The 13,925-nt window shown below is 41.1% G+C and overlaps 1 protein-coding gene across 2 annotated transcripts in view; it reads right to left on the bottom strand.

Annotated features, from left to right (window-relative positions):
* The window catches only part of SLC10A7 (solute carrier family 10 member 7), a 215,197-nt gene that overhangs the window by 43,395 nt on the left and 157,877 nt on the right, over positions 1-13,925 (bottom strand). For both annotated transcript variants that reach the window (XM_074338462.2, XM_019730736.3), the window contains one exon: positions 3,952-4,035. In XM_074338462.2, the coding sequence (XP_074194563.1) occupies positions 3,952-4,035 (84 nt within the window). The remainder of the gene's footprint in view (positions 1-3,951; positions 4,036-13,925) is intronic.

The raw sequence follows: 13,925 nt of genomic DNA, 5'->3' as shown, positions 1-13,925 counted from the left end.
TGATAGACGTGCTTTTTATTATTAACTTGTAGAAAAAAAGTGGGCTCAGTGTGCTGTTTTGAAAAATAGTCTCCAAAGGTGGTAGAAATTGTATGTCATTAACATTTATTTGTAAATCTTTCAAAAATGCATAAAATAAGTATTTGTCACAAGCACTTAGATTTATTAAAAGGATTTATCAGAAAGGAAGAATTATTATTATGACACACATTTTCTTTCCTTCTAGAAGTGACATCAGAAGCAGTTTCCCGACCGTGTATGTAAAGACTAATCTTATCCAGAGTCATAGCATCTTCAGTTGGAAAATAGCAAACTCCTTATTCTACGATGGGGGAAAATGAGGCCTAGAAGCCAGGAAGTGCCACAGACCAAACTAGACTTCAGGTCACATCACAGTCGATTATGACTTCAAACAAAAAGAAATATTGTGTGAGGAACACACAGAAAAATAAAATCAAATTTACTCTCAGAAACATAGATTAAAAGTTGAAGGACAAAGTTTCATCATCACTGAAAGATTAAGGAAAATACATTCAGCCTATCCTTCCTGGTCCTTTCTTCTCCCTCTAGTTCCTCCTGTTTATTTAAAAAGTAAAGATAAAATCTCACTTGAAAAGATGCATACAAAAATCTATAGAAATGTTTATTTTCATAATGTGGCACCGCTAGTCACGATCGAGAAATGAGGCCACGTTGCCTGGCATCTATTTCCTCTGAAGCGAACCTATGAGCCCTGTTTACAAGATCCTCAAAGATCACATCACGTGGTTTGGCTGCGACAATCGATTACAAATGAACACGGAGATAAACGAGCAGACAAAGTCTCCGGTCTCATGGAGCTGACCTTCAAGTTAGAGGAGACCAATAAAAAGTAAAAAAAGAAGACAAATAAACAAGAAGCAGATAAAGATCCATATTAAGCAGAGGTGTAAACTGGATGATGTGATAGTGAGGAAAGGTCTTTCTGAGGAGGCGAGAGGTGAGAAGGTGTTCCAAGCAGAAGGAACAGCCAGTGCAAAGTTTCTAAGGCAGGATGAAGGTGGCATGCATGAGAAAGAGAAGCAAAGTCAGGGAGGCTCGAGTGTAATGGGCAAGTGGGAGAGTGTCAGGTGAAGTAAAAGGGACTGAGAGGAAAATAGAGGACAGGGTGAAATAATACTAAGGAACTACAGAGAGATTTCTAGGGAGTGCTGAACAGCATTTTAAATTTGGGCTCATGAATTTAAAACAAGATGAGGACAGCTATGCGTTTTTCTTTAGCAAACGAGATCTAGGGGAAATGGCTGCTGTGGGCTCCGTGAGGGTAAATTCAAAGTTTTCTTTAGCCAGTCTTTTTATATAGCTCACACACTACTAGCAATTCTGCTCTTAAATATACTTATAATAGTTTCTGCTTCCAGGAAGCTCACAGATAAATTGTAATCTCTCCTGATAAATATGAATCAAGACCATGGAATTTAGTCTAGGCCAGGGGAGTCAGAGCAGGTTGACTGCACATCAGAGGGCATCTCTGTACTGAGTCTTAAGGAATGAGGCAGAGTTTGCTGGCAGAAAAGATGGAAGAGTAAGATGGAAGGCATGGAGGAGCACGGGGCATGGGCAGTGAGGGGGGCGTGCGTACAGCAAGCAGCGGAGAAGCCTATGTGAAGGTACGGTAGGAGGCAACACTGCAGAAGCAGCTTGGGGCCCAGTGGTGAGGGGCTTTGAGCGCCACACAGGAATGGGCAACAGGGAGCCACGGAGGAAGTTCTTAAGGAGAGGACTAACATAAGCTGATTTGTTTTTACTACCCTGGAGGCAGTAAAGACACTGGATAGAAATGAGAAGAGACTCATAACAGAGCCGGTTGGGAGGTGCAATAATTTTGACAAGGGACGATGAGGGTGTGGCATCCTCGCTGGCAGTGTGAATGGGGTAGCAGAGGCCAGATCTGGAAGATTTCTGAGGCAGAAATGGTGGCATTTACTGACTGCCTGAAGGTAAGGGAGCAAGGACGTAGGAGAGGGTGGAGGCAAGGTGGTTTCAAGAGCTGGAGATGAGGACGTGGTAATTCCTATCCTAGAACATGCGAGGGGGGCCAGTAGATGTTGATATATAGACTTCCTCTTTGAAAAAAAATTAAAGTACTTTGGTCCTTAGAGTTCCTTTTAAAAACACTCATACTGCTTTTTGAATACCTTTACTACTTTATAATTTACTGTAACACTTTACTACTGGGCATGCAAAGGACAAGCGATGTAACAATTCATTATTCTCTTTGGATAAATATTAATTATGTAAATTATATATCCCTGTACATTAAAAAAAAACACTGAATGACTGAGACAAAGATCTTTTTTTTGTCCATAGGTTTTAAACGAAACACTTATTACTAATAGAGCTCTTTCCAAGATCCACTTAAGAAGAATGAATGAGCCCTAGTTAGTACACAAAATTATTTTCAGAACCAAGAAAATCAGTATGGGTTTAAATGAATACTATCCACAGCTTAAATGGTCTAGAGCTGAGAAGGGCAGGTGTGAGTCGTTATGTCTCCATAAGACACAGTGTTTCCCTTATTGATCATGGAACTCTCACTCATTCACTCCCTCACTCGTTCATTCAACACATACTTAATGGGTGCACATTCTGGGTTTATAATGGTAAACAACTATGGCTCATGTACTCGTGAAGCATAAAGTCTAATGGGAGAGGCAAATAGTTAACAAGTAAACAAAAGATAAGTACAGAGGGTGTCAAAAAAGGTATACACATTTTAAGAAAAGAAAAAACTATTATAATTGTAATACTCAATATATACCAATAACAAAGATGAATACAAGTCACGTTTGACTTCTGCAATTACAAGAGGTGCTCATAATGGTTACCATCAGCGTCCAGACACTTCTGATTACAGCAAACTACTGCTTGAGCAACATTAACCAAAGTGTCTACTTATATACATTTTTTGACACCCCTGGTATTTACATAAAATTTTTGTAGTTACTATTTCAACGAGTTGCCTTCTGTTTAGTTTTTGTAGGGAATTTGATAATGAGGTGATCACAGAAGTTATGGGGCACTTACCTGTGTCAGGTTCTATGATGACAAAAACTTTATACCCACCTATATTTCATTTAATCCTCACGAAAAACCCTTTCAGATGGGTATTATGGTTATACGATTTAGTAAATTATGAACCTGGAGCTAAGGAGATCAAATGATTTGCCAAAGGTCACATGGCAAATAAAAGGTAGAACCAAGTCTTCAGTCTAGTTGCTCTTAAATCCACACCTATCATCCTCTTATCCTCACACACTTAATCCTCCTTGTACGCAGTGGCCTACTGTTGAGTGGTACATTAAATTTTATGAGTAAGAAAACAACCTTGTATTAAAATGCAGATACTTATAATTAAATAATGTGCTTATTATTACCTTGTTATAAGAAGTTAAAATATAAGAATTTATTCCATTAGTCCAATTCAATAAGAATGGTAAAGGAAACTAAGTTTTCTAAGATCGGATTTAAGCGCTAATAGGATGAAATGTTTATCAATTACCTGATCACAAATACAACTGCTGGTGGAGGAGTCTATGAAGAAGCTGGCCAGACAGGTGCTTGTTCCCAGCAATGGTCAGAAATGCTGAGACCTTATCGGAAATCGCAGAATAAGGTAATGGCTTGCTAAATGTTTTCAAGCTAGCTACGTATCTACGAAGAAGGGATGATAAATTTAAAAAAAAATCAAGAGATTCTGTGTAGGTGTCCCTATATATAGCTATCTGTAAAGCATATTGTTATTAACTAAAAAAATAAAAAGATGAGACTATTGTGATTGATGAAACTGGTGTTTTAAAGTCTTACATTTTCATTTAATGGTCTCTTCCTCTGTCTTTTCTCAATTGTCCTGACATTTCCCAATAATTCATAATTTGATCTATAAAGAGCAGATAGAACTGGAGACCTTACCTGTCCAATGATGAGAGGAACCACAACAGTCATAAAAAGCTGAGAAAAAATAGATGTAAAAGGCACAGAAGAGGATGAGCCCAGCTGTAAAACAAAAATATAAGGGGAGTCAGGGTTACTTCGCATCAGTTATCAAATATTGCTGTTCACTAAATCATGCAATAAATTAATTCTCTCATATACACCCAAATTTGGTAGCTATATACAAACAGCAAGTATAGTTACTTTTAATGGACTGTTAAGTAGTTTAATATATAATTTGTATTGGGAGACTAAGATCGGGGAAAAATGGTAACTATTGTTTTGCAGTTAACTTTATTTGCTTATTATTAAATCCATTTCTGAGGAGTAAAGTGATTCTGTGTTCATGCTGTCTATAATTATATGGTACAGTATTTCACTTATAATCGTCATGTATGTGATTTCCACTTCACCTGTCTGCAGATATCTAAGACAAACAAGTATGTTTCATTATTTTCTTATCAAAATATTTTTATTTATGCAGATGAAATGCTTTCTAACTGTACAAGCCCTTCAAAACAAAGTCAACGACTCCCATATTCTTTAAATTTTCTTCCTACAGAAAGTCTAGCAAATGGGAAATGCTGGAACATGACTTATTTTTCCACCTAAAATTTCAGTATACCTCTCTTGAATTTGTATATCTTAAAGCTGTTCCTAATTCCTATTTTTTCTCCTTCCTCATTTTTGGGTTCTTTCTTTGCCAATGATAGCAATCTGAGCTTCATAAGGCTTCTATTGCCAGCAGCACACAACAGTGTTTATGGACCCAGTCGCGCACTCACATTAGCCTTAACCACCAAGAAGTGCTATCTTCCTATTAACTTTAATGTTTTTCACACCTCTCTGGACAAACACTAGCCTGTTCCATAGATGTTTATCTCTTCTATGAGTCCCTTTTGCAACCAGGTTCTCCAAAACAATCAATAGTGATCTCTCTGACCCTGAGAACTTACTTTCACCCTTCCCCAGCAGACCAAACCTCAATTTGCATATTTACCTAAAGTTTACTTAAACTTGGAAATACCCTTTGGAAAGCAAGTTTTGTGAAAAACATTGAGGTAGTGATGACAGAAGGCATAGGATGTTAAATAAATCAAATATGTAGATAAATGAAGTCAACAGCTCAGGATGAAACGATGTGGGATCAGTGTTCTCATTGATTTCTGCATCAACTGGTTTGCCAAACATCTTCTCCTACTACCTGGAGTACTTTATGGAATTCTGTCCCCGATCCTCAGCCGTGATCTACATGCACTCCAAATGCCAAGAATATATGTCTTGCCCATCCGTGGCCGGCATTCATTTAATACTACCTGCACCACTGACCACTGGCTGGCAGTTTAACCCATAAAAATGGTAGCCTCTAGCCCTTCCCTTCTCAGTCAAGATAAACTAAAGAAATGAAGAGAGTAAAGCAGGAAAAGTGAAAACTCATGAAGAACAGATAGGATTCCTGGTATGTTAAATGCTACATGGCTGTTAGATGTTTCTTTTTATGCAAAGCCGAAGTAGTAAGAAGTAATAATTTCAGCCTATTTTAGAGCAACTATATCCTTGAGGCACAAGGTAGTTAACTAATACATTCTCTCTACAAATATTAATTGCAAGGATGCTCTGGGAGCAAGGATTGAAATAAAGAAAAAACACATTTCCCAGCCAATTGAAACACTCACTGGATGGACAGAAAAATAAACTTTGAAGAACAAAGTTTTCAAGTTCAAAACCGTCCAGCTCAATGCTCTATCCATGTTTGGAGAGAAGCAGTACGATACAGGGTGTAACCCTCAGGTCAAAGGTGGCAATTTTTGTCTGGAATTGCATGAACGATCTAACATAGCTCTGCTCCTCTTTCTAACTCAACTTTATTATTTAATGTGGCATTTAGATATTGTAGGGAAGAACCATCACAAGCTATCGTCCCTCCAAGGTAAGCCCAGGGCATAACTCAGTAACTGGCACAGAGGATGTGTTTGCCAGTGAATGAACCCGTGCAGAATGAACCAATGAAGTAATCTGTAAAATGAGGTGCTAAGAAGTGACAAACTCTTATTCAAAATCATATCCCTTTTTTCCCTAAAGTTAAAAAAATACAAAAGTTTATTTAAGAGCCTCCTATTATCATGTGGTATTATAACATCACTTGGTATTATCTTTTTTCTCTGCTTGTTCATCACTAGTAACACAGCTAATTCTAATGTGCACCTAGAAACAAAGGGCATCTAGTCACGACAGAAACCGTGTGCAAAAAGGAGGTGTGTGTGTGTGTAAAGAGCACAGCGAGGTGGCCTGTGCATGTTCTCTGCCCTCACCTCTCCGCCCCCCACCCGTCCTTAGCGCTTTAATGCTGCTGCAAGGGGAAGACCTAAAGTTGACAGAATCTTAACCCTGGAAGACTTGTAGTCCTATACTCTCTTTTTAAAGATGTGAAAACTGAGGTCCAGAAAGAAGTGACTTGTAATTAACCTCTCTACTCTCTGCATTAGGATGTGAAATTGGCCAGCTTCTAAAACACATACAGCCAAAGCTGCTTTGGGATAGCAGTTCTCCTGCACTGGGAAGGCCGGCTGGTTTAACCAGAAAGGATCACTACAGAGCAGTAAACTCAGATCAAACGGACAGAAAAGTTAAAACGTGACTTCATTTATTCAGTTAATTTTGGGGGTTATTTTCAATCCCGATTCTATCTAAAACACCAAATTTGGAGATAAGTAAAGAAAAACCTATTTCAACTTTGGTTTGAAGAATATTGTGCATTTTATTAATAATTTCCATTCATTGTATGCATGTTCAATGTATGGAAGCCTCGTGTTCCTAGAAGACAGTGGACAGGGCTTTGGGGTCGGGTGGTGGGGGAGGTCATTCATGGTCTCCAAGGTTCCTTTGTCCTCTGAAACACCTATTATCTTTGATCCACTAGATTAGGGACACTGGTTAGAGCAGCCCCACTCCCAGGCTTTGTCAGATCAGAGGCCAGAACAAGCTAGCCAGGGATGTAATTAACTGGGAACACAAAGCTAGACTAGGTTCAGCAGGGATGGGGGGCGGGGGAGGAGAGAGGAGGGAATCCCGCAGGATGGCTCCCTTAGAAGTGGATCTGAAAGGAAGGAACCTCAGTACTACTGGGGTCTCATTTGGCATAATCCTTTCTTTGGAATTGGCCACCAGACCTGTCACTGGGGTCAATGTGAAGATGCAAAGGTACCCTTGGGGAAGTTTCTGACGCTATGAAACATGCCCTGGCATCCAGAAGAAAGAAGCGCGAGCATCTGGCACAGGGCAGCTTCTGAGAATATGACTGAAGAAGTACAAGACCCAGTCATTTTGCACGCAGAGTTGATTTTAACTAAACCAGAAGGAAATATGCTGCCTGGGATATTCGGTTCTTCACATTTTAATGAGGAACCTGCCATGGTGTCTATTAGAAAGGCCAATGTGTTTATAGGAAGCACCGATAATTTGCACATGTGGATCAAGGTGCAGGTTCAGGATAAGCTTGTCTGAAGCATGTACTTGGGGTCTCACTGAGCTGCCGCCATAGATTTAGAGGTGACCAGGTCTCACACTGCCAACCCTTGTTTTAAGTCACAGCGCTTTAAGCGATGGCTCATTTCTGTCAGGAACATAGTGCTGTCAAGCAGAAAACTCACAACGAGGTTTGTTTAATATCTTCTGCTGGAAAGAAATGATTCGGTGAAAATTAAATATGTGGGACTTTAGGACCTTTGTTTCCCATCATTCAAATATCTACTGGTGCCGCCCTGTAGGCCAGGACATGTTCCAGGCACTGAGGATCCAACAGTGAAGTAAACACCTCCCCTCTCCACTCCTGCCCAGGAGGTGTTTCAGAGGCGAGGTCTGCATGCCAGTTCACCCGTGACCAAATGCACAGCTGCTCCTTCTGCGGAATGTCTCCTCCCTGCTCCCCACCTATGACTAGAAAAGTGCTCATTTTTTTCTAAGACTTAGTTCCAGCACCACTCCTTTGGGAATTCGTCAGGAATTCTTTCCAAACGCTCCTCCCCAAATGCAAACTTGGCCCCCCCTCTGTGGTGGATCTGTGCTGCCACTGTACCTCTCAGGATCCTTGGCTGCTCTTGTTTATAAATCTGTCTGTTCCAGTAGACTGTATGTTCCTGAAGGTCAGGGTCAGGGTCTCATTCATGTTTATATTCCCGGTGCTTAGCAGAGTAACTATGCTTTACATCCAGGGCAGTGGTGCTCGTTCCTTAGCACATCGAAAACATCTGCAGGGTTTGTTAAAACACAGATTGCTTGGCCCTGCCATCAGAGTTTCTGGTTCAGAACATCTTCTGGGGAGAAGGATAGGGTGGGATGCAGGATGGTGAGACTCTGCATGTATTATAAGGCCCCAGGTGATGGCGGTGCTGCTGAGCTGGGGTTCACACTTTGAGAACCGCATATCTAGTACACAGCAGGTGTTCAACAAGTGTGGGTTCAGTGAATGAATGACCACAATACATAGGCAGAAAAAGAAGTTGGACAATGTTTTCTTTTCTTTCCATCCTTCCAACTTCAGGGAAGTAACAAAACCCTCAAGTCACAGACCCAAGAAAGGATCAACAGCCGGCCCAATTGTCTCATAACAATGGGAACATTTATTGTGCACTTTCTGCATGCCAGACACTGCTCTAAATGCTTAATGTGTGTTGAATAACTTAATACAGCAACCCCTTGAGGTAGGTCTGATGAGTACCCCAATTTTCAGGAGGTAACAGTGGCAGAGCACAGTTAAACCACTTGGACGAGGTCAGCGTAGCTGGAAAGTGGTAGAGCCAGGATCTCAACCTAGAAGCGCTGCCCCACAGTCCTCACACTTAGTCCTTACGCTCTACTGCATACTAATCACAGAAGGTCTAGGGCAGCAAAGTGGGGAAAGGCACAGGAGTGGAAGCCAAAGTTGGGTTCCCCTTTTCTTGCCCATATGAGGGAAGAAGAGGGAGTATATGTGTGTATGTGGCAGGCGGCGGGGTGGGGTGGGGTGGGGGTGGTGATGGTGGTGGTGATGGTGGTGTGGGGGCATGGAGATGGGGAACTGGAAGGCAGGCAGAAGCAAGAAGAGGGAGGGAAAGAATGAATTTAAAAAAAGGGTGAGGAGAGACTTGATTCACAGTGGTTGATGGTGCAGTCTTTCTCAAGGGGGGTTCAGGCTTTTAATGACAAGACCCAGAAAATTATTTGAGTGACCATTTTCTCAACTCTCTCCATGATGGTGCATAACTAGCACCAAGGTAGATGCATCAGAAAGAGTTAATCCAGTACATCCAACGGATGCCTTGGGGCATTAGGACTCAATTTTCTAACTTGGCAGAAAAAGGCTGAATGGAAGCAGGACTGGCTGCTAAAATCCATTCAATTTAGAAACTATTTGATTTGGAAACAATCTGGAGGCCCAGTCAGTAAAATACTATGGGGCCAAACTAACAAGACTCAGAAAGACAAATAAGTACCAATTCTTGCTAAAGAGATGTTGAATGACTGTAAAATCATAGCTACCAACCTACAATTAGAAAACAGATGGTGCATTTTAAATCACTCCTGTAAGTGAGCTGACCTGTAAATTGTCATTAATACAGCAGGTCTTCCCTTGCTCTGCTGTGTAATCAGCCTTTTATCTCCTACCAGGGAAATCCATTAGCCACAGGCGTCTCCACTGTTTGTGTCTCTTCTCAGCTATTAAAACATTATTGTATTAAATAATTCACCCTTGATGATTGGTCTTCGCTTTCATTAGCATCACACTCAGGGAAAAATAAGAATACATATTTACAGTTTATACTCTAGGATGATGTATGTTAAATCTCTTTTGCGAGAAAAGCAGGAAGAAGCTGCTTCAAACGCAGAACAGGATTTGTTCACTTCCTGCCCCATTTCCAGCCTCCCCACACTGCCCACAGAGCCCAGCCCTGGGGGAAGGGAAAGAAGGACGAGATGGGCCTGGCTTACTACTGGATATAACTTTCTTGCACCCACATACAGACGACCTCATATATACTTGTCTTCTTCCCTTCACAAAAAGAAGCATTCAGACAGGAGAAGGGAGAGTGTCCCAGGCTCTAGGACACTGTCAGATTTCCACTTTTCCCCAGAAACTCCAGTTGAGCCTTTCTTTCACCTCTGCTGCCCCTTCTGTCACAGGGATACATGCAAAATAAATTGATTACTTACAGAAAATTGATGAGTTACATGCACACCAGCTGACAGGTTCAATGTAAAAATGACTGTATTTTTCATCAAAATTAAGAATATGATTGTTCAACAGCCATATTGATTCAGCTGCATGTATCAAACTAAAATTGGGTTACTACCCTAATTGGGAAGGTATATATTTAGCAGAGGAAAGGATCCTTTTTATAACTAGATGCATGGCATGTTTCCTTCTCTGAGAAGTAAAGATCAAAATAGGCTTCAAGTGACTTTTTTAAAGATAAAAATAGGTAAAACATTTCTTTTTGTTATATGCATATTTAAAATATAAAATGAAAAGATTACCTTCCAGTAACTGACAGAAGAACCATATACAATCATAAGCTCTGGTTACTCAAACCACACAGAAATTTTAGTGAAACATGTCCAAATGAATTGTAAATTGGCTTATCATAAACACAAAGAGGAAAGCCGTGGGGAGATGGGATTCCAGGACATGGAGGCTGAGACACTCAGAGGCATCTAGACACAAACTTTGTTCCCAATTCCGAGACCACAGGATTTGGTCTTGTCAGCATGAGTTTGGTTCATGAACCAAAGAGCCAACGGTTGCTAAAGAGTCCGTGAGGCAGAGCAAATGTTTAAGCTCCTCAGAAAGAGTGCTCTACGCTTGGGGACCAACAGGCAAGGGTGGTGCAAGGAAGCAGTGTCCTTCTAAATCTGGTCGGACCCCACCTGCTCAGGGAGCAGCAGCAGCTGGTGTTGGAGAGGGGACCAAGGGACAAGGGAAAAGCCTGGTCAAGAGAGCGCTGCACCTGTGCTCACCCAGGGTCGCTGCCTCCCTGACGTCTGAGAGGTCCCAGACCAGCAGGGGAGATGGCCCCTCGGGTCAGCGGTCCTTAGAGGGGCAGGAAGTGGACCAATGTCACTTCTAGAGCATTTGGAAATGGCTAACCAGGCGCTCCCCCTAACCCCTTACGGTTTGAAAGGTCTGGGCGAGCCGTGGCACAAGCATTTACAAAGGATTCTAGATTATTTTGCTTCACAAAATTCTCTCTGTGTGAGAACCATCTCTGCATGATTTATATACATAGTCAGAAGATAAGCTACTCTCATGTTCAAGAGCCGGAGACTGGGCTTCCCTTGTTTGAGCAACAAACACTCCTGGGCACAGGTGGTGAGACTGACTGGGTAAATCAGATGGATAGCTTTATGTTTTAGTATAATTTTATACATCACACGTGTGTGACCATCAATTATGCAATCATCATTGGGAACGTATCATAAAAAATAATCAGAGTATTGTACATGACACTAATGGCTGTGTTCACTGGTCTTGTTCATGTTGATGGGATCAAGTTGAAGATTTTTTTTTTTTTTATCACAGGTAGCTAATCACTAGGGAAGCTAGTTATGATTGTAACCTCGAAAGCTGCCACTGATCTCTCTCCCCAACCCAGACTTCTTCTATGATCTCCTATGAAACTCAGTCTCAATAACACAGTTGAGCAGTTACTTTTTCCTCTAAATTTCTTCATCATTCTTTATTCTTGTTTAACCAAATGTCTTAAGTTTCTTTGAGGCAATCATTCTATTTTATTCTTTTTTTTTGGTCTCTGTTACCTAGAATATAAATATTCAAGAAGTATTAGTTGAGTGCTGATAATATGTCTTAAAACAAACTGTCTCCTAGCAGGCATGCTCTGTAAGGAACCCTGGAAGGAACCATCAAGGGGAGGCCGACCCTGGCTCAAAGTGCCTTGTTTTTTAGGAGTTGTGTAGTGTCCAACAAATTATTATACGAAGCCTCTTGGAACCCAAGTTTTCTCATATAAAGTGAGGATAATACCTATGCCTGAAGGTAATCATGTTCTTCACATGGGATTGGGTAATAAGTACCCATTATAGCTACTCAATAAAAATTATTCTACTTCTCCCAGCCCATTACTATGAATGCATTCTCTGTGCTTAGGAGGCCACACTCCCCTTTGTGCACTAGCGCTCACCCCCTTTCTCCTACTCAAGGACACAAGTCCATGAATTCTCCCCTTTTTCTGTATCAACTTTCCTGTCTCTGACTGGATTACTCTATCAATGTAAATATGGTAATTTTTCCAACTTAGAAACAGAATCCTCTCTTGATCCTTCATTACCTTCGGTACTGCTCTGTTTACTGTACTCTGTAGAACAAAATTCCTCAAGTTATTGATGACCACTGTCTTTAATTCCTCTTCCTTCCTTCATTCTTGGACTGAGTTCAGTCAGGCTTTCACCTGCACAACTCCGCTGAAACAGCTCCTGTGAAGGGCCTCAAGGACCCTGTCTTGTAAAACCAGTGGTCAATGTTCAGACTTCATTTTACCTGAACTATTACCAGCATTTAAAGTAGTTGACTGCTCACCCCTTTTAGAAATATGTTGTTTCCTAGGCTTCTAGGACACCAATATCTCTTGGTCTTCCTCCCGAGCATACCACACATTCCTTGGTCTTCTTTCCTGACTTTTAATATTAGAATGCCCCTAAACCCAGTCCACTGATCTCTTTCCTTCTCTATTCTCACTCTCTTGGTGATCTCATCCAGTCTAACTTAAAAATCCATCTCCAGGTTGACTTCTCCCAATTACGTCTCTCTAGTCCAGACATCTCCACTGAATTCCACTCACATAGTCCAGTGCTTACTTGACTTCTCTACATGGATGTCTAACCGGCATTTTAATCCAAACATGTCCAATCTTATGGGTTCCTTCAACCTACTCAAACATACAATCGTCTGTATCGTAGCAAATGACAACTGCATCCTTCCAGTTGCACAAGCCTGGAGTCATCCTTGACTTTTATCTTTCCCCCATAACTTTCATTCAATGTCTCAGTTCTTTCAAATTCTGCTCCCAACTACTTCCGACCAGGTTTACTCAACCACGCTGCCAAGCTAACAGCTTCTCTTGCTGTGATACTACACTAGCTTTCTAACTGGTCTTCCTGTCCTCACCACAGGTGAAATAACCTTTTTGAGGCATTTTGCTGTAAAAGAGAGCACAAATGGAGTGCAGGTAGGACAAGGTGAATTTTTATTTTTAAGACGTGTTATATTACAGAATATTATATGCTAATAGAAATGGTCCAGTAGAAACAGAAAACTTGACAGTATAGGAGAAAGAGGGAAATCTGTGTGACTCATATTGTTAAGTAGGCAATAAGAGATGGCACAACTAGAAGGACTGGGTGTAGCTGGCAGCAAACACAGCTTCCCTATCGAAACAGGAGAGAAGGTGAAGACTATAGATGCAGGTAGGTCGCATCTTAGAAAATTCCTCTGGCTGCTTCTAATTTCCTCATCAGCTATTTTCCTTTCTGCATCAGTTAAGATGAAAGAAAGGGAAGAGCCATTGGAGATTTGAAAGGCAAGGAGAAGGTGTGAAATGATTTTCTAGAGAGTGGGAATGTGAATTCATTAGAAGACTGTAGTTGGATTGCCAGGCTCACTTTTAGTTGTCATGAATTTCAAATGAGACCAGGCAGCACGATAGTGTTTATTCCAGCCATACTCAGGTAGAAAGTTGTAGCCTTGAAGCAGGCTTGGCATTTTGCTAGGCAAATATGACGCAGTAAGAGATAAGCGAGGTTGTTGATGGTGTGTGCAATAAATTAATTACATGATGGACTCTGAGATCTAGGTTAGGTAAGGTGGGATGTGAGGGGAAGGGGTTAAGGATAGGGTGCGTTAGTTAGAGGCATTGTTAAGGTGATAGGGTAAGTAACTTGGCCATTCTAGCAAATTTGAAGAA

The sequence above is a fragment of the Rhinolophus sinicus genome, chromosome 15, assembly GCF_057876585.1.
Source record: "Rhinolophus sinicus isolate RSI-liver-muscle chromosome 15, RSI-T2T, whole genome shotgun sequence".
Classification (NCBI taxonomy): Eukaryota; Metazoa; Chordata; class Mammalia; order Chiroptera; family Rhinolophidae; genus Rhinolophus; species Rhinolophus sinicus.
The sequence above is the reverse complement of the archived record's forward strand: the minus strand, read 5'-3'. Positions and strand labels throughout refer to the sequence as shown.